The sequence below is a fragment of the Athene noctua genome, chromosome Z (assembly GCF_965140245.1).
Source record: "Athene noctua chromosome Z, bAthNoc1.hap1.1, whole genome shotgun sequence".
Lineage (NCBI taxonomy): Eukaryota > Metazoa > Chordata > Aves > Strigiformes > Strigidae > Athene > Athene noctua.
In genome coordinates this window covers 9,643,920-9,671,808 of record NC_134077.1, presented here as the reverse complement: position 1 = coordinate 9,671,808, position 27,889 = coordinate 9,643,920, and the positions used below count along the sequence as shown (strand labels likewise).

Here is a 27,889-nt window from a genome sequence, read left to right as displayed (position 1 = left end):
AGGATTGCATTCTGTCAGTGTTTGCTGCTTCTGGAACAAACATTTTGGCTATGAGTGTCTCCTGTCTTTTTCCATTTCTTTGGTTATTTTAAATCAGAACTGCTTAAAACATCTACCCTTTCCTTTTCTTACATTTCCCAGTTTTTCTTCAAGTTGCAGTCCCTTGTGCACAGGCCCAGCAAAACACTGTGCTGAATGAACCTAGTAAAAGATTTCCTTCAAAGGCTGTTTTCAGGTTACTTCAGCTGCCCACTAACTGACAGTCAAATCTCACACCGTTTACCTCAGAAAGGCTCTAAATCTGACCTAGTCAGGTCATTTGCATGATATGGTCCATATGAGACTCCATGGTAATTTTGTTGGTTAAGTGGCTGAAAATAACACCAGTCAACCCTGGGGCTTTGGAGGTTTTGCTGTTGGAAGCCTCTGAAGGTGGCACAAGCATACCGAGCTCCTGATCTTTTCACAGTAGGGGCAACTGAGCAAGCTCTTTGCTAGCTGAGTCATGGGGAAAAGTTCTCACAAGTCTCCAAAAGTTTATTTTAGAGCATCAGGACCAACTGCATCACAGTGAGATGAGAAATGGGAGTCTGCTTTCATATCTATTATTTAATTCTGAAATAATTGCATTATCTAACATTTTTTAAAAATGGGGACATGGGTCTTAATGAAGAATTCATGCTCTGAACTGAAAGAAAGTGTTATGGTATTGTGTTGTGCTGCTCTATCACTCCCATGACAAATAGTGCGGATCCGTTAGTGACCTGCATGGACTCATTTAGATGCAAACACAGCAATACTCCTGAAAAGCTGCTCTGCTTTGAGGAAGAACAAGTTCCAAATATTGCTGAATGGAATTCAGTCTCAGAGCAGTAATTACTGATTGTAATTTTGGAGTAAATGCAGTAATTAATTATTGTTGTTTTCCATCAGTGCATTATATTGTGTGCCAATCTTAGAATAACTACAATAATTAGCAAATGGGATTTTGCATGCTCTGGTATCGAAACTGTGGTTTATAGAACAGACATGAGAATTTTTACATAATAAAGTTATTAGTAATTTAAATGGGCGGACAGGTTAAAAATTATCTGCCAGAAAAGAAAAGGGTTTCCTTCTCAGTTTTCCAAACACCTTCAGTAATTCTGTTTCAGCCTCCCCCAATAGCATTCACTTCCATTCTCCCATGTATGAGCACAACACTGCAAAGTTTGGGTTACAAATACAGTGAGGGATGTTTAATTTAATCACAGTTGTCAGTGGAAATTAAAAGCAAAAGTAATAAAAAAAAAATATATTGTCTGAGCTGAGGTTTTTACAGTACCTAAACAGCCTTTCCCAAATGAAGCTCTGTTGATTTTGTTCTCACTTTATTCACTCATATTAAATCTTGTGCTGGAGTACTGTTTTCATGTAATTATACTAGTGCAAATTTCCATAATGTAAGCAAGCCCTAAATGATCTAAATGATGACTAAGGAGGGAAACAACAATAATCTGTGCAGGAGCAAGACAAACTGGTTAGCATGATTGTAGGAGGCATAACTACAAGAAATGGGATTAGATCCTGGTAAAGGATATTTAGTCTAAATCTCAAGAACAGCCTAATATACAATAGTAAGATCAATGCAACTGCAGAATAGCCTCTCACTGGAGGTAATACAGGCCTAAGAGGCATAAGCAACCAAAAATTGGGTGAAAAATACACTTGCATTAGACTTTGCATTGAAGAAATCTCAGATGATGATAGACATCCAGAAACTTTCCATTCACATCTTTTTGTTTATGGGCATTTGAAACTTTTCTTGTTTGTTTTATTTTTGGCTGATAATTACAGCTAACTTTAAAATGAGGTGTCTTTTTTTTTTTTTTGTCCTCTTTTTTTTTTTTCCTCTCTCTTATCAGAGCACAAAAAAGGAAAATATAAAGTTTTCCAGTTTGGTGACCTATTCATTTCAATGAAAAAAAAAAAAAAAAGATGTTTCCTCGTGGATAAAAAAATCACCTCTTCCAGCCAGCTACAAAACCAAGCATCTCTCACCTTCTGCAATAAACCACACATCAGGACATGTTCAAGAAGCTGTGAAGGAGGACCTGAACATTTTTTATGGTATCTGAGCTTTGGCCTATGTTATTTCCTTTGGCATTTTTGGGAAACAGGTTGCCTGGAAATACATTCTTTTAATGTTTTGCCCCTAGTCTTAGGAGTGCAGCTGAAAAAAAAATCTTACTGTTGACCATTTTTTTCCCACTCTTCTGCTTCACTTTCACCTCACTCAGTTTGTCTCACTCACACTCATGTTGTCTCATTCAGTTTCACGCCAGTCAGTGCTCCAAGTTAATCCCACCCAAATGTCTCTCCATCTTTAGCTTTAAATAAAACTTCAGCTGCAGAGTATCTATCTGAGGTGGTAAATAACAGTTTGCTAATGATCAATCGCTGAAATGAAGCCACAGAAGGGGAATGGACAGCATTTTCATTGCTCTTCTGTGCTGTGTCTTTTATTGATCTATCAGCTGGATGCTTCTGTGCTGCTCTGTTAAGTCCTTAATAGTGAAAGAGCTGTGAATTATGTTTTTTTCTAGGTAATATTGTCCTACCATGACTCCTACCGACTTAGCATGGATGGGGCGCCAGGGAACTAACTTTGAGACCCAGTGCGGAGGTCTGGAATCACACTGATCACTTCTGCTCCCACGGGGAGTATAAGAAGAGCTGGTCTTTCTGCCTGTTCTACCAACCCTCCACGGTGCAGAGGGCTCTTGGGCATCCCCAGGCACTGCAGGTTGAACCTGCAACTTTGCCATACCACAGGGTGCTTAAGGGCTCATAGGAATGGCCACCCAAGGGGCCTGTGGGTTTCAGGGTGTTTTTCTCTTCATTATTTTGCACATTTACTATCTGAGAAGCACATGAAGTGCCTCTGAATCCTTACTTCCTACTCCTGAGGGGGGATTTGTAATAGAATATTGAAATTGTAATATTGATTTTGGATCCTTCTCTCTTACTTTTGCCTTCTCTCCTCTACCTTTTTAATTATAAAGAAAATGATAACATAGGCAGCCATTTTGGAAATATTTTGCCATCTGAATTCTTCAGGGGTTTGCTTGCTGCAGCGTGTAGGCTTATCTGCCACATCACAGAGACCCTTTCAATGTTTGACAGCAACTTCAGAGTACTTGCAAGGAAAACAAAGAACTTCAAATCACTGTGGCCTAGACCGCTTGTGTCCCAAAAGAGAGATTTATAAGTTTTAAAAAAAGTGCATCCAGAATTAAAGCTGTGTGAAGATCTGTCTTTCTTGGTTAGAAAAAAACACTCTGGTGGATTACATAAAACTGGGTGCTGATTGTGGTTTTGTTTTGGTTTTTGGTTTGGGGTTTTGGTGTGTTTTTTTTTTTTTTTTTTAATTTTTATTCTGGCTGCTTCTTATTTTTGGAAAGGAGTTCAATAAAACAAAGCTCTTCCTTAGAAAAATTCCAATTAAAAAGTTTCTTGAGTATCCTCTTGAAGCACTTGAGTAATTGCCCTAATGTCAATATGGGTATGCGCACGCTTCAAATTGGAATTAAGGACCCTGAAGAGCTGTGACCAAAGTAAAACTAGATAAAAGACAAACAGGGGTTATTGTGTTTCTGACAGTTAAGGGAGCTGTCTGTCCTCAAGCTTTGCAATAGCTATCTGTGCTGTACCCATAGGCCTAGCTGGCTTCTGTCCTAGCGTTTTCAGGAAACATCTTGTGCAGCAATGTCACTGTCTACCAAATCGGAAAATCAGAGACTTCCAGTGGTATTTTGGAAGCTGACAGCAAGTTCCACATCAAACCAGCCACAGGGGTATAATTACACTGCGCTGAGCGAAGAACAAATGACCTATGTCTAAGTAAGTCTTATTACTGAGAGCGCAGCCCTGTGTTGAAGTCAGGAAGCTGACTTGTGGCCATCATGACTAAAAATCCTCTATCTGCTTCTAGGGTGGTGGTATGTATGCTTTTGAGCACTAGAAAGCAGATAAGCTGAAGTAAGAGCTGGATCTACACCCTTCTGAGCTTCTGGCTATCCTTGCTGTCACCAAGTGTCCTCTTCAGTCTAAACTGGCATGGTACTCCTTGTGCTAAATGAGATCCTTCCCTGGGATATGGTCCTTCAGTGTCCTTCTGGAGCCACATGCACTTGGCCAACTCCTTTTGTTAGGTGTAAAAAAACAGACACACATTTTTTTTTCCTGGAGAACTCTCTCCTGCTAAAAGACAGGTTCGTCTTCAGCTCCTGCAACAGGCTCACCAAAGTGGGAGTCTAGTAGAGAATAAGGACTTCTGAGCTACATTTACTTCATTTTGATAGGGACTCTGTATCGCTAATAAAGGCTCTTATAAGCAGAGCATGGAAGAGATCTGGTGGTAACAACTGAACTGATTTTACTGGACAGCAGAGCATTAAAATCGAAGTAAAAGCCAGGAAGGCTAAAGGACTTCCTATTCAGAAGTGGCAATGAAAGACTCTTCTTCTGCTTTGCAGAAGCAAAAGAAATAAAAAAAAAAAACCTCTGAGAGATATGGAATTTTATTGCCATTTTATGCGCTGATTCCTTTGTACATAATTTATTGGGGAAAAAAAACCCTGAACAACAAATCTTAGTCCAACTACTGAATAATCTTTTTATAGGAAACAAGCTGAGACCTCGTCATCAGCTTGATCATGAAAAGGTAGAGGCAGAGCAGTTCACAATGATCCATGATAATGAAAAGACCATAGACTCATACCAGTGAATCTTTAATGCACAGGTGTCTACAGCCCTGCACTTTCTTACGTGACTATAAGAAACAAGCATATCCTCAGTGATCACAGCTATGCTATGATATAAAGTTATTGCTTGGTGCCAGACAACTAGGAATAGGCTTGTGTTCCTTGATCCCTTTGCAGATGTTATTGAAAATCTCCCCGACAAAGACAGTCCCTGCTTTAACAAAATTGCATGCATGCATCTCCCACTCTCCCCCAGCAAAACCTGCAGTAAAAAGCCAGTGTGATGAAGCAAAAAGCATTTGGATACGGAAACACATTTTGGTTTCAAGCTTCCAAGGGGCCTTGTCATAAGCAAGGAAAAGAAAAGAGGTATTTGAAGAGGGAAAATGCATTCACAGTTATCTCACATAGTCACATATAAAGGAGAGTCTAAACTATGGAGGCTGTATCTTGCACATGGACCTAATATGTTTATTGGAAGGTTTCCTAATCCACTTCATGTTGTCTTCAGTGCAGCATCTCTTTCAAAGACATTTTGATCCCATTCAATAATTCTCAGTGGAAAGGATACAGCTCTGAAGAGCAGAACAATAAATTTTTCAAAGATACTGGAGATACCAGTAGGTTGAAGATAGAGATTTCCTGCCTGTACCTTGGATGGATCAAAAAACCCCCTGAATCAAAATCACTGAATCTTGGACATTATGTCTGTAATGGCCTAGAAAGGTCACCTAACCCACTTCTCTGTCACTAATTTGGGAGTGCAGACTGCCTGTTGGAGCTTAGGCCCACCCTGGGTCCTGGGTTTATTGGGAAATCTCTGCTGTGGAACAGTTTTAAAAAGAGGGAGACCTCCTGTCTCTGTAACAAACACTTACAGTTTTATATTTCTGTTTCTTAAAGAAATCTAATGGAAAAACCAGCCAGTGGTGAAAAATGTTTCTATTTTTGGAAATATCTCATTTTTGTTATGGGTGATAGGCTGGGATTCCAACAAAACAAGCTGCGTCTTCTGATATTTTTGACACTGTTACATATATCAGAAGTTTCCTTGGAGCATCAAGGCTCCTTTCCAACAACACAGAGCAGATGAGTCTAACAACCAGACCCATGTTCAGATTTGCCTAGGTCCTCTGATCAGGAAAAGCTTCCTTGGCTTTTGTTTGGTTTTATCTACACACAGAAGTTAACAGTAACTGAGCAAGAAGTGAGCATGGATCCTTCTGTTAATTTCTTGGGATTGGGAAGAAAAAAATTAGGGGTTATTTAGTTGTCAGAAAGACATATTTACATAAAGTTATTATGCTGGGATGAAGTTGGATACAGACTATACCGCATGAAGAATGAAGAATGCTTTGAAACGTTTGCAAGACAGAGCTACTGAGACAAACACTGTCCCAGTCCAGTCACCTGGGATTAAACTGCAGCCCAGTCCCATCTCTTAATTGCAGATTTTCTTCAGCCACCAGAAATGCTCTCTTTGGCTGAGCAAGGGGATTCAGGACAGCTGCTGGCTCTCCTCTAGTCACCAGGAAGACTTTCTAGAGATGCAGGATGCCCCTGGGGTGGGGAACTTGGCTCATCCCTCGTTAAGCATCCTTCCACCTCTTTTTCTAAAGAGACACACACACAAACGGTTCCTGGTTTATGTGTGTGTGAGTATTTGTGCAGTGTGGCTCTAGCCAGAGGCCTAAGTGAAAAAGGCAGAAGCTAGAGGGTTGCAGAGCTGAATATTTTTGAAGATCTATAACACAAAGAGAGGCTACAACCACAGCTGACACCCCCTTCCCCATGCAGTTACCTGTGCTAGTGCTTTGTATCCAGTGGTTCCCATAACCCTTCAGTAGGGACGATTGGCATCTTTTGGCCTCTTCAGCTGCACCTTCAGCCTCTTCATGCCAATCTGGAAGCCATTCATAGCCTGGATAGCAGCTTGGGCACTGGCAGGATTGTCAAAACTCACAAAGCCTGTCAAAACATGAGGCAAGGCAGGGGGCTTAATCAGCTGAAGGGAGCCAAGGCACGTACATGCAACGACCACTGAGAATGAACATGGAGAACGGGGTGAGGGCAGTGGGAGGGAGGCAGTGAGCAGGCAGGCAGATGGGCAGGAGAATGTGGAGAGGATGGTTGCCAATGGGGAATGAAGGGTAAGAGGAGTTGCTACAGATCATTGTCCCAAGATGCAATGCCTGGTCTGAGTGCCAGCTTGAACATAAGATTATGTGAAGCACGGGAATCCAAATGTTGGTGCCACAGTAACAGCACAGACAAGATTTGGGTCACCTCTGAGCCCAGTGTCAGCAGATGTGATGCATGGTCTCAAGGCACTCTGTCTTACTCTTTTTCCCTCCACAACGACTTGGGCAAATCTTTAGAGCCTCCTTCACTCACCAGAATAACCTTTCCTTTGCTTTCCTATAGTCACAGTGAAGACAACCTGATATACCTATTGCTACTTCCTTATTATGGCAATATAAGTAAAACGTGAATTTAATAAGTTCTCCATTATGGTATTCATTGGCATGAATAGTTTGATTGTTGGCCACTTAAGCAGTATAAGGAGCTTTATTAACTGGCAGTTTCTGCAGACTTTATGTTGACTCTGCGGTTGAAAAAGATGAAGACTAGTGCTTTCCTAAAATGGTTCCCATAACTAGTTTCATATCTTGCCAGAAAATTATCCAATCAGCCATGGAGCACACCCAGCAGTAGAAACACCTATAATGACTGAATGTTGTATTTACAGGCCACACAAAATTACATTCTTTGTCTCAATAGAAGACTTGCTCTCTGGGGATCAGAAGAACGAAGATAGGTCAGAACCACACAGGATGCAATGAATCTAATCCATTCAGCTTTGGGAAGGATTTTTGGTGTGAGTTTTGGGTGGAGTTGGGGGGGTGGGGGGTGGTTTGTGTGGGGTTTTTTTATGTTAGCTCCAGCAAAAGGCTTTATCAGACTATATATGACTTTATCTGGATGACCATGAGTCTGAGATATTAAAGAGGCAGGGGGCCATCACAGAATCACATCACAGAATTACTTCTGCTACCTTTGCCAGAAATGTCCCTGTGTGCCAACATTTTTGAGCACAAACTGAGGGTAACACTAGCCTAGACCAGCCTGCACTCCAGACAAAGACATCTGTTTTCCCCACCCCTGCAAAATTCTGTCAGCACAAATCAACCCTAGGAACCCAGTGCCTCTCAATAGACAGGCTTAAATGAAGACATGGTATGAGAGCCCCTCAAAAAGCTAATCCTGAGCATTTGCTGCCAGGTATGCACCTGCTCCTGACAGCAGTAAGAGGCAGGGCTCACACCCTTGGGTTGTACTGTGAATGTGTTCAGCAGCACCTCCTTCCTGGTCTAGTTTCTCCTTGAAAACAAGTCTCACGGGTGATAGATACAGGATGGCTTGCATTTGAAAAAGACACACACACACCTGCACACAAGCACACTTTCTCACCCTTGCGTTAAAGCTGTACTCTCTGCCTTTGGATAATAACATAATTTTATGAGAGTTCATAAACCCCGTGGTCTTAGCCTCGAGACAACATGTTTACTGAGTATGGCAGATGTAGCTTTAAGAGGAAGGCCTATGGAATAAACAGGCATCTCGCTTTATCCTCCTCTCTTGAAGCCAAAGCTCCAAGTAACTGGCTGTCCATGCAGTTTTCCTGCCAACCACCTGGATGATGAGGCACCAACACTGCACCTCTGAAGATGTGAGCAAAAGTGTTGTTCAAGCCTCACAGCAGTCATCAATCTCTAGACAGAAAACTGGAGAGTTATGGTGAGTAATGAGCTGGAGTATTAATCAATGACAATGGATCTGCTTTTGCAATCTCTTATTAGCCAGTAAGCACCTGGTAATGTTCCCAGTTTACATTTGGCTAGTTGAATAATCTATCAGTCAACAAGGTCCTATGATTCGATTTCAGCAAAAGAACAGACTTAACACCTCCTGATGTCACCTGAGTTGATTCAGTCTTTAAATACTGCTGGGAAATCCTTTACTTGAGCTTCAGCTTGAACTTTGCTGTCTAGCCACCTCACATCTTTGAATATAGGATATAGTGAAAGCCATTTCTTTTTAAAATCACCTCTGAATTGCTAATACTCCATCCAAGACCCATCAGTTACATCTATAACAGTAAACTAAAACTGTGCCAGGGAAGTTCAGAGAAACTGGAATCCAATCATCTGTACCACTGAATTTTCAGAAAGGTCCTTGACATAGTTTTGGCTTGTGCCTAACTCCAAACAATTCCTGGACAAAGTCTGAGTATTAGCACAGAACAGAGGCTGTTTTCAGTAGTTAGCTTGGATGTGGCCATGATATTCTGGAAAGTAAGAGAATTTAACAGTTTGGGTGTGGGCCATTCTGTGCCAGCTGGCTCCAGTGCTAGGGGAAAGTGCCAGGTATATTTACTTTACTAATACAGACACAGCTACCAAATATCAAAGCTGAGTTGGCTGCAGCTGGATAATTACTTATGTCATGTCTTTAGAGAACCTAGCTTGCCTGGGAACTTTGATTTCTACTCTTGTAACTGGTCGTGTTGCAATGTGCCTCTGACTAAAGGTGCAGATCTAGAGTGTGTCTACACATGGATCCTTTTGTGAGAAAACAACCTTGACACCCTAAAATAATCAGTGGCGATCTAGTCAATATAGTCAGTGGAGTGTAGGACACAATTTCTCTCTTTTTTCAGGTCACTCCTAGCTGTGCTCAGATGAATCAAGTCCCACCCACTGTGTAGCAAGGACCAGTGCTGACTGCAATGAAGCCAGACACCTAGCTTAAATCAAAGTACCTCTATTGTGGGATTTACCTTGTTCTGTTGTTGGGACTAACATCTCAAGATAAGATGTTAACTGATTAATGCCTGGGTGAGTCACTCACCGAAGGGTTGTTAACTGCTGAATCAAACTCCTAATGCATGGAAACTGCACCAGAAATGCTGACAAGTATGATGGAAGTCTGTTTTATAGAGTCATAGAGTGGTTTGGGTTGGAAGGAACCTTAAAGATCGTCCAGTTCCAATCCCCGTGCCACAGGCAGGGACACCTTCCTCTAGCCCAGGTTGCTCAAAGCCCCGTCCAGCCTGGCCTTGAACACTGCCAGGGAGGGGGCAGCCACAGCTTCTCTGGGAAACCTGTGCCAGGGCCTCACCACCCTCACAGGGAAGAATTTCTTCCTTACATCTAATCTAAATCTAACCTCTTTTAGTTTAAAGCCATTAGCCCTTGTCCTATCACTACATCTCTCCCATCTTTCCTGTAGCCCCCTTTAAGTATTGGAAGGCCGCTATAAGATCTCCCTGGAGCTGACTCTGCTCTAGGCTGAACAACCCCAACTCTCTCAACCTATCTTCAGCCCTCTGATCATCTTCATTGATTCCTCTGGATCTGCTCAAGCAGGTTCATGTCCTTCATATGCTGGGGTCCCTAGAGCTGAATACATGACTGCAGGTGGAGTCTCATGAGAGCAGAGTAGAGGGGGAGAATCACCTCCCTTGATCTGCTGGTCACGCTTCTCTTGGTGCAGCCCAGGATGCAGTTGGATTTCTGGGCTGTGAGTGCACTTTGCTGGCTCATACTCAGTTTTCTGTCCACTAATATCCCAAGTCTTCTCTGCAGGGCTGCTCTCAATCCACTCTTCACTCAGCCTGTATTTGTGCTTGGGGTTGTCTTGACCCATGTGCAGGACCTTGCACTTGGCCTTGTTGAACTTCACGAGGTTTGCATAGGTGTACCTCTCCAGCCTGTCCAGTTTCCTCTGGATGGCATCCCTTCTTTCCAGAATGTCATCTGCACCACACATTTTGGTGTTGTTGGTAACCTTGCTGAAGGTGCACTCAATTCCAGTGTCCATGTTGCCAACAAATATGTTAAACAGCGTTGGTCCCAACACCAACCCCTGAGGAGCCCTACTTGTAATTGCTCTCCACTTGAACATTGAGTGGTTGACTGCAACTATTTGAGTGTAGCCACCCAGCCAATTCCTTATCCACTGAGTAGTCCATCCATCAAATCCATGCCTCTCCAGTTTAGAGACAAGGATGTCATATTTTGCATTAAGTCCAGGTAGATGACATCAGTTGCTTGTCCCTTATCCACAAACACTGTAACCCTGTTGTAGAAGGCCACCAATCTGTCAGGCACGATTTGCCCGTAGTGAAGCCATGTTGGCTGTAACCAATCACTTCCTTATTTTCTATGTGCCCTAGAAGACTTTCCAAGAATATTCACACCATGATCTTGCCAGGTACAGAGATGCGACTGACTGGCCTGTAGTTCCCTGGGTCTTCCTTTTTTCCCTTTTTAACAATGGGGGTTATGTTTCTGCTTTTCCAGTCAGTGGGAACTTCACAGGACTGACATGACTTCTCAAATGTGATGGATGGCTTAGCCACTTCATCTGCCAGTTCCCTCAGGACCCTCGCATGCGTGTCATCACATCCCATGATTTTGTGCACCTTCAGGTTGCCTAGATGGTCTCAAACCTGATCTTCTCCTACAGCGGGCAGTTCTTCATTCTTCCAGTCCCTGCCTTTGCCTTCTGCATCTTGAATGGTGTGACTGGAACACTGGCCAGAGAAGACTGAGGCAAAAAAATCAAGTACCTCAGCCTTCTCCATATCCTGGGTAACCAGGTCATTTGTCTACTTTTGCCTAGACCTTTAGTTTGGTGATAAGCCCTGGTGCTGAAATGCTGATAGAGTTGTACCTCTGCAAGAACCTTGGCTTTCAATAAACTCACAAAGCTACACTAGTTTTTATTATTACTTTGTTTTTGAGATGGAATTCTAAGGCCATTTCCTCATTCTGTGTAAAGCTGTAAATAAGACAACATTTTAACAAATGGGACTAATAAGAGAGATCAGAGGTGCATTTGCTCACTATATTTCATTTAGACCACATAATGAAGCTGCGACTTGTACTCTGATGTTATTGTATTAGTTACCTACAGATTTAGACCAGATTTGGATTGTTTATTTTTTTTCTTCTTAGTTGTCCTGATATCCACTGCTGTAATATAAAAATCTCCATTGGCTAGCTGCTGAGGGCAGGGGGGGATGGGGTGGGAGGGCTGAGGAGAGAGGACGAGGGAAAATGCCAATAGTTGTGCATTTTCCTTGTGAGCACATCCTAGGGACAGAGCGGCTAATTCCTTTAGCTTCATTTCACTGTTTTAGTTTCAGGGGGCTTGATATGCTCAGAAGTTGTTGGTATGTTTGGCTCTCCCCCTTCCTGTTATTTATGTGGAGTTGTATTTCATGTTGTTGAAGGTATTTGGAGGGACTCCAAATAGAAGAAAAGCTATGGCTTATCCTGAGAGTTGAGATGTCACAGTGTTAAGGGATAGGCAGATAGACAGGCAGACAAGCTGTGCTAACACTATCATATTCCTTTATCTTTTCAGATCAAATACCTACTGGTAGATTAGATGACTTTTTTGTTGTTGTGACGTGCACTATTGGCAGGTAACCATCTTTGCTTCTCCACGTCAATGCTGGCAGTGTGCTATGCCAGATTTAAACATGTATGACTAGGAATGGAATGTATGTACTGGGAAAATAGCTTAAATACTTGCTTTCTGAATGGCTTTAATGTTTGAGCCCGTGACAGTAGGGCTCAAAGTATGATGGTAGTACTATAGTTGCTCAAGAAGCTATCTGTGTTTTAAACACCACCCCTGTATTGTCATCTACACTCTTGAAGGACAAAAGAGAAAGGGAGAGGTTAAAAAGCTTGAAGCTGTTTCTGTGCATCAGTTAATTAATAATCAGAGAAATATATGTTCTGGTTGAAGATGGCTGGTAGGAGGACAGGATTTTGTGATAAATCTATTTTATGGGGGGAATGTTGTGGGGGTTTTTTCTTTTTTCTTTTTTTTTTTTTTTCCCCCCAGGGATTATGTAAAAAGGCTGTTCTAATAAATGATTTATCAAAGCAGTAAAGAATGAAGAAATCTGCTAGGGCTGTAGCTCAGTGCATATGATCTTCCTAATTCTGCACATCATCTTCCAGGAAGGTACTGACGTTGGAGTCTATGACTTCTCCTGTCCTGCCCTTTTCCTACATGACTGTGTAAATGATTAGCAAGCAGAATCTGGGGTAACATCTTGGAAAGTGCTTTGGTTTCTTCCCATTTCTTCCATGGGATGTCTTGGTAGTGGGGCATGCTCAGGGAGATTCATGCCCTTCTCATGACACCAGCATGATCGCCAATGGCTTTATGTAACTGATATTACTCAAGGGCTGTTCTTCTGTTTTAATCAGCTGAAGTGATAAAGAAGAGAATCAACAATCTATCTCAGAGTGCATTTGAAGACTATTTTGCAACTGTAAACTTTTCATTCACAGTGAGTAGTGTCTCTGCATGGCCATGAATTAGTTTGTGCACTAAGTGCAGTCCTGAATTAGCAAATCGTTAGGTTCCCATGGATCCCTAATTGGTCTTTCTGAGTTTTCTGTTTCTCTTTGCATGCTGCAAGGAGAATTAGCGGTTAATGTGCAAAACAGCCTTTTGATTATCTGCTACCAGGTTGGAATAACATGTTGCCTCTCTTCAGCAGAAGCTTTCCTCTGGATGGAGCCCAAGCCTTGCTAACTACACTGAGCATCCCATAAACCAGAAGTCAAGGCCATGAAGAATGACAGGTCCACATGCAAGCTTTGATCCAGACTCCTGAACTGGGAGCAAATTCTGATTCTGAATCTGAATTAAAATGTTCCTACAGAAGCAACACTCATGTAACTAGGCTGGTCTCAGGCAAGACAAGGAAAAGAGGAATGTCAAAGGAACAAATATTTAACTTGTCTTAGAACTAAGAAGACTTTTTTGATCTATGTTCCAGATACTTGCTGCACAAAACTACCATCTCAGAGATGCACTTTGTAAGATGTTGCAACAGAAACAAATAGACATTGTTGATTATTAGCTTTTTTTAGGCCAGAGATACTTTTTTCTGCTCCTGGCTGTCAGTGTATTTGTCTGACTGCCATGAGAGATCTTACTTGGCCTCCAGTTTATGAAAGTCACTAGCTCAGGAAAGGATGTCATTCTTCTCAGCTTTTCCCTCTTGTCATTCAACACATCTTCATCTCACTAAAGGGAAATGAGGGTAACAGAGGAGCAAGGATCTGACTTTCAGTCTGTGGAAGGCAAATTCCCATGCAGGGAAAGAGAAGAAACTCCATGCAGGCGGGCTTGTTATTAGTACAGGAGGAGTCTATGACCCTTTCTTCCCTTGTGACCAAAATGCTTCTGCCCAGGACATAAGAGGAGGCCTGGGCTACACCACTAAGATAGAGGAAGCTGCAGAAAGCACTGGCAGTTGGTTAGACCAGAGGTCCCACTCCTTTCCTTCCCCCAAGCTTGGTAATTAAAGAAATAGTTATTAATATAATGGGTTATTAATATAACTGTCCCCTTAGCACATGGGTTCCTTACTTAGTTACTAAAGTAACTAAGGAAAGTCAGGGAGGCATTTCTGCTGGGAAGGCAAAAATAAGGTGTTCAAATCATGGGAGTCTTCTCTACGGGAAGGGTGCTAGGGAGGAGGTCCTGCCCCTCTCCTCCCATTGGGAGCTGGCCACCTACTCCTCAGCACTTCCTTGCTACTTAATTTCATTCCTAGGACTGTTCAGTTTCTCTTTCTCCATGTTTATTAGTCTTATCAGAGAATGGAGGTTTTCCTTTAATTGCCTTGCAAGGTCTTTACCTTGCTATGTTCTTTACACGATGTACTAGCTGCTGTCTTGCAATTTTTTAGTGCTGTAAAGAATTTCAGGATACAATCTGTATGTAAGTAGCTCTATAATGTATGTGTGCATTGTAAGGTATTGTATTGTAAGGTGATTTATGAGTACTGGAATACTCAATAAAGGAGTTCGTCTGCAGATCAAGGGCATAGCACTTCAGCTATTTTCCAGTGTCTAATAGGGTTGGATGACTTTTTTGGAATATTTAACCTTCCACTGATGTTTAATCATGTCCAAGTGTGATCTGTCTATCCAGTTATCCATTCCATCCATCCATCCATCCATCCATCCATCCATCCATCCATCCATCCATTAACGTATGAACAGTCAGTAACTGACCATTATGCTAAACAACTGCTAGTAAATATTTCACATCTGCATGATGAGATAATTGGAACCTTAGATATTCAAAGAATTGGCTCAGAAATTTGCTGAACCATTAATACTAATTTTAGAAATTTGTGGAATAATAGAAAACCTTCAAAGTGTTACAGAAAAAAAAAATCTATTATTAATTTTTAAGGATGTAAACTAGATGACCTGGTAAACTTAGTTAATCTTTTATAAGCCTAAGTAAAATTATGAAAATGTTTATATGAGATGATATGTCAAAGAATTAAGAGATGTGAAATTAATATCAATCATCATGGTTTTGTGGAAAATAATATGTATCAAATGAACTTGATTCCATGAAATTGCAGGTTTGATTATTAAACTAAGTTTTCATAGAGTTTACCTAATTTTTTCTAGAGTATTTGAGAGAGCTCTTCTTCACAGAAAATGAAAATAGCCTATAACAAACTTCTTAAGATTGGACAATAGGGAGACCACCAAAAAGCCTGTGAATTGTGATTTACAATAATGAGCATGCTGAAATCTCTGTGCTATTCTTTTTCTCATATTACCTGGAAGACTTCTAAAGTAGTTACCAGTAAAATTTGCCAATCATACAAAAATGGTGAAGTGGTAAATAATGATAGAAGTAAGTCATGTAGACTGGGTCACTGTGTAGGCTGGACTCAGTTAAAGAGTATTTATTTAAATCCAACCAAATGCAAAATTAAGTATCCACAGGAAAAAGCAAGTGGGTCATTCATAAAAAGGGTAACTCTTCACTAGCAAACCGATTCCAAGAAGAGCACGTGTGTCATGATTACAGCCAAATATATGAGCTCTGAGGATTATGTTAAAATACTCAGAGTTCCAAGACTCAGTACAGTATGGCTCAGGAAAGATCCTTACTGGAATTCTGCACTCAGTTCTGGTGATTCCTCAACAAAAGTAAGTTTTAAGAATTATTCAGAACTATAAGACTAATTCTAGGTCTGAAAAGTAATGACAGTTGACACAGTTTATCGAAGAGAAGGTTAAACAGTCTTCTGACCACAGTATATAAATAATTTCTAATAGAATGTGGGGTTTTTAATATAGAAAAAAAAAGAGTTTGATGATTTCTTCTGGATGGAAGCAGACGTTTGACAAATTTAAAATGGAAATAAGACACTGAGTCTGCATTTTTTAAATATGAAGGTAATTAACTATTTTGGAACATCTTGTTTAGCAATAGGAGTGGAGCACCTATCACATGAAATCTTGATTAAGAGATTTTCTAAAAGAGATGGTATGACTCAAGCAGGAGGTTTGAACCTGTCACATGAGCTGAGGTATCTGGCATATGTTATTTCAGAGTTCAGTCCAAAGGATCAGAACAGTCCCTTCTGAGAGTAGGTATCTGTCTGTCTGTCTATTGTTCATTTCACATTTCAGATATTAAGAAAATCAGTTCTTGCCTACTAATCTGGCATAGACTGCGGTAACATTCATGATAGAGGTGACAATTGATGGTAATGCCTTATAATAAATGGCCCCAAAGTGTGGGCTGCGGACCACTGAGACAGCTGACTGGTACTCGTTCTTCATCTTGCTTCCAGCTGAGAAAAACTGAACAGATGGGAAGGGGAGATTAAATGAAGAGTGAAAGTAGATGGCATGATTAACTTTCTCTAAAGGTCAGAACACCCAGTGCAGAAGGCAGCTTGAAATAGACAAGCATCTTCCTTATGTCACCTTCCCATCTTCCTGTGCGTGGAACTACTTCTATACATTGAGGCAGTACGAGCTGAAACATACAGAAAAGTGGTTCCTGTTATTGTGTATTGTCAGTTGGATGCTCTTAAATTAATGCCTCAGAAAATCAGTATCTTCTCTGAAGGTTGAGAGCTGTAGATGTTGACCCTGAATGTGTTAGTTCAAACAAAGGACTTCTCTTCCTGTGAGTCTTCTCTTTCACAAACTATTTGGTTGGTTTTGTTTTGTTTTGTGGGGTTTTTTTGTAATTGTTTTTATTTTTAAATTTTTTATTTCGTACAGAAATTATTGTCATGACTCACATTGAAAGCACAATGTTAAGATTTAAGATTAGACTAGGATTTGAACACTTTAAATTACTGCATGGTCACATCTAGGATTTTGACTCATACATACATCTGGAACAAGGGCACCTGATCAGGATTAACTTCTTCTGAAGGGAGAAGAAGAAGTAAAAATCTGATCTAGAAAGCCACAACCTGATACCTCATTATGGGTAAGTTGGGGCAACCCAACAAATACAGAAAGACTTGAAGCTTCCCTTGTGGGACAGTCTGGAAGTTTCCATTTAGAAACTAGAAGTAGTGATGAATAGATTTTGGCCACACTTTTCAAATCAATATTTTACTTTCCATGGAAGGTGTGAAAACCAGCTAAAAAAAATAGAAGTGAAATCAACAGGAAAAAAACTTTTCATATGCCGTAAATCATTGGGAAACAAAAAGAGAAGAGAGAATCTCTTACTATCTAGACCAGGAAGTTGTGAACTGGTGCTGAACTATGCTAGGCACCAAGAGAAGAAAGGAAAGAATTATACAAGTACATTTTAAGCTGGAAGATAACATGCCGTTCAGATCCAACCAGCTGTTGTATCTGTGGTCCTTTCAGTGTCAATGTGAGACCTCAGTGTTTTCAGCTATCCACAATGGAAGAGAAATGATCAGCTGGCTTCTGTTATGAACATCAATAGAACTGAAGCACCTTCATATTATAGCACAGATATTGATAAATTCCTGTGGGTCTGTCAACAGAGCATTCACCATTAATGGCCTTCAGAAGAGTATACTGAATCCTGGAGATCTCTGAGAAGTGCCTTCTGCAGTCCCTCAGAATAGTTACATTCATTCTATCATAGATTAACTGAAGCCTGATATAATTCTGGCTTCTGTGGCCCCTGCCCAACGACCTGTCTAAACTCTTGAGTAAGAGAAAGGAAAATAAGCTTTTGTTTTTATTACTGAAATAAGGGGAGTCAGAATATTGCTGGAAAACACATTTATGAAAGTGCCTTTGATTAGAAAAACTGAAGACCTGAGAAAGGCAGGATGGTTATTGATAATTTGGACGATCTTAATTTGAAGCAATGGGGTAAAAGTATGAGTTGCTCTTAAAAAAAGTGACTCTTGCATTGACTCCTAAAGTCAAGTAGCAAAAATTCTTCTCTCATAACAATTTTTAAAGGCCCAGTAACACAATAATCATTCTGGACCCTGTTCAGCCATGTCATAAGATGAACCATAACCAGGGTAAATACTTCACAATTTCTGGAAAGAGGCTTATCTTTAGTATAATCATATAATTTCACTGTTAAATGGTCAGAACACAAACAGATTTGTAGGTCATGTTGCCAAAAATGAAGAAAACCTGTTACCTGTGAAGTAGCCAAAGACAGCAACTGCTCTTAGATGCACCACTTCCCTTTTATAACAGTAAACATGCCTTGCTACATATGAAGGGCACTGAAGCTCAGCTGGTGAAAGGGGTGGAGTCCCATTGTCTCTAGGTTTTCCATGGGTTACATCACTGAGGATCTCATTAGAGATGTGCCCTGGACTGCAAGGAAGACCAAAAACATCCTGAGCTCTAATAACAAGAGCACAGCCAGTTGATAGCGACTACCCTTCTCTCTACTCAGCACTCATTAGACTACACCTGAACATCTAGTTCTGGGCAACCCTTTCCCCCAGCATAGGAGAAAGACAGTGCCAAAGTGGAGTATATTCGTCACAGAGCCATCAGGACAGACAAGGGCTGGAGCACTTGCCCTGTGAGAGCAAGAAGACAGAGAGAGTCTCCCTGAATCGGGACAAGTTCAGATTGGACATTAAGAAAAGGTTCTTCAGTGAGAGGGTGATTGGTTCATGGAACAAGCTCCCCAGGGAGGTGGTCATGACATCAAGCCTGTCACGGTTGAAGAAGCCTCTAGATGATGCTCTTAGTCATATGGATTAGTTCTAGGTAGTCTGACAAGAAGCAGGGAGCTGGACTCAATGATCCTAATGGGGCCCTTCCAACGTGAGATATTCTATGATTCTATAATTGTCAGTGGTGCATGGTGGGAAAATGAGAGACAAGTGACATAAATTGAAACAAGAGAGGTCCAGATTGGATATAAGGAAAAGCTTTTTCACCCTGAAGGCCAGCAAGCTTTGGAGCAGGATGCCAAAATTCAATCCACTTTTTCAGTGGTTTTCATTGTTTTTAATAACTTCCAGAAATATTTGTTATTGCAGAAATAGATACATAAATAGTACATATATAATGTACAAACCTATACATATTTGATGTATGACAGATCAAGACTGGGGAGAGTGGAGATGGTGTTTAATTTGGTTGGGGATTTGAGATAGATGAAACTAGAAATGGTTAAGAAAGGTATAGATATTTTTATGGGGATCTGCAGGTTGTTACTCTGATGACAACTTTTGAAGATGTCAATATATACTATTTGAAGATGTTAATCTCATCTGGGGATTTTTTTTTTTATTTTTTTTTTTTTTTTGGTTTGCTTACTTGAAAAGAGAAGATATCACATGTACCAATACATTAAAAGAGTGATAAGGTTGCAAAATGAAGCACTCGAGTTAGAAATGCAAGAAATGATGTTACCTATAAAATTTTAATTCTGTATTGTTTTGTATATGCATTAAGGCATTGCTACTAACCACACATATCTGTATTTTTCTTTTTCATGGCTTCCTTGTTTTAATTACTGTAGAGAATGAATAACATAACAGGGTGAGGAAAATGGCAATGTATCAGACTCATTACTGCAAGTGTTGGAATGTAGACAGTAAATAAGGCAGGAAAAGGATGGTTTTGTAGTTGTACAACCAAATGCTGCCTTGGAGAACTGGAATTGATCCCTGTTTCTGCTATGACATCGCAGTTATGCTGGGTATATCATATATAATGAAATTCCTTTAACAGGATTTCCCAGGTTATTTTTCTACTAGTAAATAAAATAGGGCAGGCTCTGAGTGCAAAAGGCTTGTATCTACACGCCTAAACTCTCATCCCTCAAAAGAGGGTGGTCTTATCTATACTGCTGTCTAGGGACAGTCCCTGGCCCTTGTCACTGCTGAGCCATGCCCAAGCAACATCCAGCCATGAGCTGTCATGGCCAAAATGGAGCCAAAGGCACACAAATGTTAAAAAGATATGGATAGTTATGGCAGATATGTGAAGCCTCCTTAGTTTGCTAGTGAAGATGAAGGTTTACTATGTGTTCGTCTTTCCTTGGTGCTCTGTGTGTGACCTGAGATTTCATTGGCAGAAAGGCTGCTGCCTGTACCTGCATCTGAAGTGAACATAAACACTGGATTGTGCTAAATACTTTGAGAAAACAAGCAAACAGACTGATCAGACTCATGGCATCTCAGATTAAGCATCCAAGATTAATAAATACTTTTGAATATCTTTCTATGCCTCATCATCCCCTGGGTGAAACAAAGACACCATGAGCACTCTGAAAATTCTGTTACTTAGCTCTGTGAACCTCTCAAATGCTCTGCTGGGAAGGGCCTTAGGAAAACAGATGAGGAAATAATAATAAATTCATATTCATAGCAGTGTTTGAATATTGTGCGGGAAGGAAGGCCTGAGGCCAAGCACGGAGCTGTGAGGATCTATTGAACAGCTGCTCAGTAACTAGCTAGCTAGACTTCAAAATGCTGAAGAACAGTCCTGTGCAGTGAATGAAACAGGATAGATGGATATAAAGAAGTTGAATATAGATATACGAGGGGACAGATGGATGGTTGGATGGATTGATAGAGACTCATCCATTCTACAGCTGAAATTCACCTTGCATCAGAGAGGTCTTGGGAAAACAAAAAAACAGATGTAATCGTTAGCCAAAATGCTGCAGTGGGTCTGCAGTCTCACAAGAGTGGTACGTGGTAAGTCTGTGCTCTGCAGATCAATTGCCTTGAATTCAGAAATGGGCCTGCCCATTGGAGGGGTCATTATTTCTGACTTCTGAACAGAAACTTCTGACATGAATGAGAGTAGCAGCAGAGACCTTCCTCTGGCATTTCTACACATGGGGATGTTTGCATTTAAAACTATTAATATCCTTGGAGCACATGGGGGATGAGCCATAGACTATTCAGGTTGACCTACTCTATCTAGTGTCAAAGGGTTTTTAGAGGATTTGGCAGCAGACAGCATGCTGTGCAAGCACATGAGAGCCTGGTCAGGTTTTTTTCCTAGGTCCCAGTGCTGATGGACTGATTTGAAGACCAGAGCATTAAGTTTTTAATCACTTTATAAAGTTTTGGGTTTTTTTTAATTTTTTCTTTCTTCTGCAATTAACTCTTAACATTGCTAATTTCAATTAGTCATGTAAATGGCCATTCCCCCTTTGAAGGTCATTAAATGAGTAGCCACAAAGACCCTGCAGTAATGAGTTCCTCCATATTATTATCCTATGAATAAAATAATTTTAAATGATTGTATAATTGTGCATGTGAGTAGGCATGTACAAACACATCCATAACTTATAAATATTCTGGATGGACTCTATCACTTGTGTGGAGAGATGGATAGAACACTGATAGGCACATTGACTGACAGATAAATAGAAGATGGATTCTGCTAACCTATTCTTGTCTAATAAATTGTTAAGCTACAAAAGAAAGCCGAAGTCCCTGTATACAGTGCATAGATTTCCTACAAAAGAAAGCAGAAGTCCCTGCGTACAATGTATAGATTTTCTTTAATGTGAGTTATTGGGAAAAGACAGAGCTGTCCCTTTAACTGGAGAGTTGCAAACAGCTGTTCCTTATGCATACATGCTTGCTTGGTCTGAAAGTTTTGGTAAGTCAGTGCATAACTGACAGTTAGATTTATCTCCCCAATAAGCAATCAACATTATAATAAAGGAAAAATGCTTTCAGTGCACCTTTGAGAGTGCATCAGAAATTAATCTAAACATCAAATTAATTATAGTTTGTAAATGAATAGTGGCTCACAGCCCTAATACTTCTCCTGCTCCTCCTCCTCCCCCTAAAGCCTCCCCCAACAAACTGCAATGGCTGGAGGTGCTGTTCAGTGAGTTTGATGAACAGCTCCTTCTCTTTCTTACTCACACAACTTTTTTTCTTATCAGATGGAGAAGAGTCTCATCTTTACTCTGCAGACCTGAAGTCTCAGACCCTGGCTGCTTTGGAGTATAACAGAGAGTAGCTAGCAAATAATAAACTTTTGTGCCTCCTTCTCCTTTCCTCTGGGAGCCCTAAGCACCCCTCTAACGCTGTCCTCCCCCCTGGGCTTACTTTCCAACTAAGCTGGACATCTCATGAATCTCTCCTTGGCTGTCTGTCTGTGCCAGGTCCTTCAGAGTGGAGAGGACCACAACAAACTAGTGCTCATCTGAACTGAAACATCACAGGCATCAGGCATGCTTAACGTGCCTATAGAATTGTTCCCATATTGTCTCAACTCAGGCACTCAAATCAGTGGCTTCTTCCATTACACTCTGAGCTTTGGTCTGTTAGCTGCAGCTATATGGGAATGACAGTCTGATATCGTTTAGGGACCTGAAGCAAAATGCAAAGTAAAGGACATAGCCTAATTCCATGGGTATAGAAAGGCTTGGGTAGAGACTTTTCTTAGGAAATTTGGAATTCAGTTAAAAGCAAAAAGAAAATTAATCAGATTTAATCATAACACTGGTAACAGCAGCAAGAAGAGCTTCACCTCTCCCCCAAGTGCTTTCTAATAATTCTTCTGTCTATTGAGAATCTTCCTATTTAAAAAAGAAGAATCAGAAGAGAAATGCCAAAAAACTTTGAGCTGATAAATAACTCTCTTTACCATGGATCCTAAAGCCCTCTGCAAAGGAGTTAGTGTGCTGCTACAAGAAGGGGAACCCAAGGCACACAGCTAGGTTGACCCATGATAGCCCACATGGGGCAGGAACATGCAACTGGAATTTCTTACCCTTACATCACCTTAATCCTGGACATGCCCATTTACCTGGATGAATTTAAGGAGAGTTGTGGGGTTTTTCTTATTAAATGAAAACTTGCCAGATTTGGCAAGGCATGTTGAAGTCATATTGTGAGCACGTGCTGAACAATATTCTTTTGATGTACTTCAGGGTCTGTTTTTCTACTCCTATGTCTTATGGAGTGATACCAATGCCCTTTAGACCTGATCTGCAATGCCCCAGGTCCCAGGGCCCTGCACAGCTTTGCGGGTGTCTGAGTCTTAGTGCTTCTTTCTTCTTTCTGTTTCAACTTCCAGGTTGAAACTCTGTAGACTGTCACAACCTGCCTGCGGCCTTGCATCTCCCACTCCACTTTTCTGCCACCACACTGCAGTCATGAACCACCACAGCGTGTTTTTCATAACATGATACAAGCTCTCCCCATCCCTCAGCCCTTCTCTCAGCTTCACCCCATCCTGTGTCCAGTCCTCATTCCTCACTGCTCTTCTCACCTTTAATCTTTCTCCTTTGGCTCGCTGTCTCTTTTCATAAGCTAGAAGCCGAAAGAAGTTTAGTAGGGAATAGAAATTTTTAACAGCAAAGGTAGCTAACTATTATGATCCTCATCAAGTGACGTTATTTTCTCTCTTCTGGCATCTTCAGAGAAGACTGGATGTTTTATTAAATGGGGTGGCTCACTAGCAACTTTCAAGTGGTACTCCCTGCAGGAATCTGGAATGAAAAAATGTCTATGCTGTACCAAGGGTCAAACAAGATGTTTCCTTTAGGCTGTATAAATCTATAGTCCTAAGAAGCCCTTGAAGTCTGTAGTCAGAGTTAGAATTCTCCTTCCTACATTTAATGTGGAACATTTCAAAAGGGGGTGGGACATACCTTCTGCCAGTGTGAAAGTCCATCTGAAATGCATAGAAAAGGAGAAAAACATCCAGCATCTGTGGTTGTTCACACCTGGGGTGTCAGACCGCATTGAGCTGAGTGGAGGGAAACCACAGTGCCTCTGTGGCCATAAGGGAGGTTCTTCACAGCCTCCCTGAGTCATTGTCCTATGGGGAGAAGCTGAAGCTGCCACAGCAGCAGGTATGGGGAACAGGCACATGCCAAGAGGACAGATGTCGGGGTCAAAGCGAGTGCAAGGAGCAAAACTGGTCTGACAGTGTCTGCTGCTCAATGGCATGCAAAGAGCAGACAGATCCAGGTGCTTACTGCTCTCAGAAAGCGGTGACTGGAGGAATGAATTTCTAAGTGCACCAGGAAAGCAATTCCTCCAGCTTTAATTTATCTACATCTTATGTGACACCTTGGAGTAACCATTTGGCCTCTGCTGCTCCATCCACGTCCTCGTTTTTCTAATTTCTGTCATGTCTTCCTAATTAATATTGTCTAAATCTATCCTTTTCTCTCTTTTGTCTGTTAAAACATTTTCCTAGAACATGTCTTGTCTCTGTATTTCACTAATTTAACATCTTCAGATGCCTTCTTAAAATGTGTCTTGTGCAAAACCAGTGAGTGCTCCTGAAATTACGACTCTATTGTAGTGTCACCCTACAATAGAGGTAAAGTTAGCCATGTGTGGGCAGTGAGAATAACAGCTCTTCTCACATTGACTACTTGCCTTAGCAGACAATAGTGTCATTTTATTCGTTTTCTTTTTGTCTGTACACAAACTGATCACATTTAAATTATCTGCATTACTGAGAGGAAATCACCAGAACCATTGAGACCAGCACATAAATATATTTCATGTCCTCTGACATGTAGCATACACGCAGAATAACTTACACCCCTGCAGTAGGAAAGTGAGAGACTCTGTGCAGTCTTTGCCTTGCTCAGAGACAAGCTCCAGGGTCCTGCAGAAGTTGACATTCAGGCTGTGGCACACTGTGCCTCTGTGCAAGACTTCCTAGGTCAGCCTGCTATGAGAATGGAAGTCACTCTCTTCAAGTAGTGTCTGACTAAGTGTAATTTTTCCCTGAGAGAGACAATGACTTGTACTGTGATCCTGCCATTTCACTGGAAATGGACAGCATGGCCCAGTAGAAGAAACATGCTGGTTGTAAAAGAAGTGCGTGGGAAGAAGCTACAGGTGTCAGATGGGCATTGAGTGAAGGACTAGTGAGAAAGGAGAAGGGCAGAACAGTGAAGAGCTGTGAAGGTGAAATCAGTAAGTCTGAATAGAGAGGGTGGACAAGGCAGCGCCTGAGGAGAAACTCAAGGAGCTGCTGATATGGTTTGTGTGATGGAGGCTCAAGTCATGGGGATAGACAAGGTGTTGTTGAGTGGGAAGGACAAGTGTGGTCTGCACTTGGCCATGTTACAGATACATCAGGATAGAGGGGGAAATAAAAGACAGAGGTTTTAATAATTGTGAGAGAAAATGAAGGATTTGTGTCTATCCTGGCTATGTGCAGCAGCAGAAAAGTCCAAGGCAATGTAGCCTCCCAATTTAAATGGCCTTTTTCAGTGAGGAGTCAGGGTTGCTTCTCAGGAAGTCTTATACAGTACAGCAAGCAGTCCTGCTATGGAAAACAATAGATATATTTTGACCACTTGCACATTTATACGTGAGACTGGTGTTTGCTGTAGCTTGCATTCCTCACCGCTCCTTTTCAGCTAGGAGGCAGAGGCCTCTGAACTGAGAAAGTCAAAGGCTTCATGACCACAGCATGGTTTCTTCAGTGTGTGCAGGTGCTAGTGATTCTGTGCAGTGTCATGGACTCCAGAAACCAGGATAAAGGTTTGTGGCTGACCTCTTTTCTTCCTAACATTGTTATGGCTGCCCCTATACTACCCTGTCAGTAGTGGCCCAAGGAGGTAAATTTGTGCTGGAAATTCAGGGGAGAATTTGGAGCCAAATGGGAAGGAATAGAAGTCTTGTTTTGACATGCTGCTCTACTGACTCACTCAATTTGGGCCAGCTAGTTCAACAGTGAGACAAGAGCAGCAAATGAAGTATTTTCTGTTCTCATAGAAAAAACCATGGTGACATTTTTCTCCATAGAATTTTTTAAAGTTTGTCTAAAGCAGGACTTCTTGACAATTTCTCGACAACCTCGGGCTAGACTCTGTTACAGCAATTTACTTGGGATCTGCATAGCAGATACATTTTAAAAGGTCATATAATGGTGGAATATCTTTCTGGGGCCAGACAGAATTGTCCCCCCAGGCTACCAGTTGGAGAGCTCTAGCTGGGTTAAAAAAAAAGTGAAACAGAATGCAAATGCTATGTTTTTACATGTTGAGTTTTGGGAAATGTTTAAGCAGAAAAGGAAAGAGTTTTCTTATTCTCAAAGTTAACAAAATCCCTTCTTGTCCTTTAGGAAAAAGTAATTTCTTTTTTTAAAAAAAATTGACTTACTGAACAAAAAATTATAATCAGCGCCATCTTCAGTGGACTTAGTAAAACAAATGAAAGGCCTGATTTTCTGTAATATCTTCTACATTTTTACATTGCTTTAAAGTTGAAGGTCAGCAGGGTGGGAGGTTTTGAAGAGCAGCGTGACATACTTGTTATAACTACCTACCTGTACTTCTGCTATTTCTATCCTTCTGGAGGTGGTGAACATGGCAGCACAGTCAACAATTTTGACCAATGGTCACAGCAGCCACTCAGCTCTATGGAAAAGTAAGTTAAAGCCAGAGAAAACTGGGGCTTGACCCCTGGGGCCCAGAACTGTCTGGATTTGGATATTTGTGTCTCAGAAGCTAACATAAGGTGACTAAAATGCACTGGCAATCTCTAATCCCTGCTTTTGATTGCCTGGATGCTTGAGTCAACACATCCAAATGGAACCTTCCTGCTTTCAGGGTGAATATCCCATCATTAGTTTTGGAGTTTACTTTATCAAATGTCTGATGTTTAGTTTCTCCCAGTAAGACTCAATGTTAAGAAAATTTTCTGCAAAGATCCCTCAATTCCTGCTCAGCTATCAGCCATGATCTCACAGTACATTGGAAGCAGCAGTAAATCCAGCCTCACAACCCTGGCCCACAACCTAGGTATGTGTTGTTGTCCTCATGAAGCCTTGTAGCCAGAAAGCCTTTAAGGTAAGAATACATGAAGTGAATACCTGTCTAGAAGCTACTCTCCCTTACCGGACTTAGCTCTCACATAATATCTTCATTTACCTTTGGTCTTCCTACTTGTCAGTATGTGGAGAACCAGGCTTATTAGTCCCCTGAAAATTTATGACAGGAATGGTAATTTCATTGCCAAAGGTCCATTTCTAACAGGTGGATATCCTTGAATCATTAGTTTTCAGTGTCACCTAGAGCTGTGCTGATCTGCTCATCTTGTTATGAGTTTTTATATGGCTAAAGCTCTAAAAAGCAGGTGGGCTCTGGAGAGAATGGGGCTAATTCATAATTTCTCATTTGAATTTCACAACTGACTCTTCACACCAAACTATTTGTCCTTCATTCCTATAGTGCTTGAGAATGCAACAATCCAGTGACTACTGGTGAAGGGGAATGTTGTGTCCTCTCACATCAGGGGACAGAGCTCCTTCAATCAAAGGGGAAAATAGCTCGTTCACAACGTCTGTGTATGGGCAGGAGAAACTGTGCATAGAGAAGGGATATGAAACTCTTGGAAGTACTGTATGACATGCACCATAGCTAGCAAGGGATGAGGGTTTAGGAGATGGGTTGTCCAGGAGAGGAAAGGGGAAGGTAGCATGGAAGAAGGCATAGTGTGAAGACTGAGAGTGGCTTTAAAATCAAATGAAAGTCTAATAAGTCTTAATTCTGGAACTCTGCTTGAGAGACAGAGTCCAGATAAGCTGCAAGAAACAGGGAAAGAAAAGCAACAGTTTGTACCCTTGCATTTCTAAGGGAAGGTCTGTGAAGAGTGCAGGACGGCGGAGAACCAGAAATTACACATCCCAGTGGTGGGCACATGGATGGGTGAGATTCCTGCTCTACTGGGTGGGATGGGATCATATGTTGTAGGGTCCCCATGTTGCCGCACTTCCAGAGGGGACCCTTCACAGCAACACATTTGCAAACAGTGGGGTATCACTGGGCTGGATCCCACAACAGCCAGC

At 41.3% G+C, this 27,889-nt stretch overlaps 1 protein-coding gene across 10 annotated transcripts in view; it reads right to left on the bottom strand.

Moving 5' to 3' along the window:
- Positions 1-27,889, bottom strand: part of CELF4 (CUGBP Elav-like family member 4) — a 714,868-nt gene that overhangs the window by 18,916 nt on the left and 668,063 nt on the right. For all 10 annotated transcript variants that reach the window (XM_074932824.1, XM_074932826.1, XM_074932823.1 and 7 more), the window contains exon 12: positions 6,547-6,713. In XM_074932824.1, coding sequence (XP_074788925.1) covers positions 6,586-6,713 — 128 coding nt within the window. In that variant the 3' untranslated portion in view covers positions 6,547-6,585. The remainder of the gene's footprint in view (positions 1-6,546; positions 6,714-27,889) is intronic.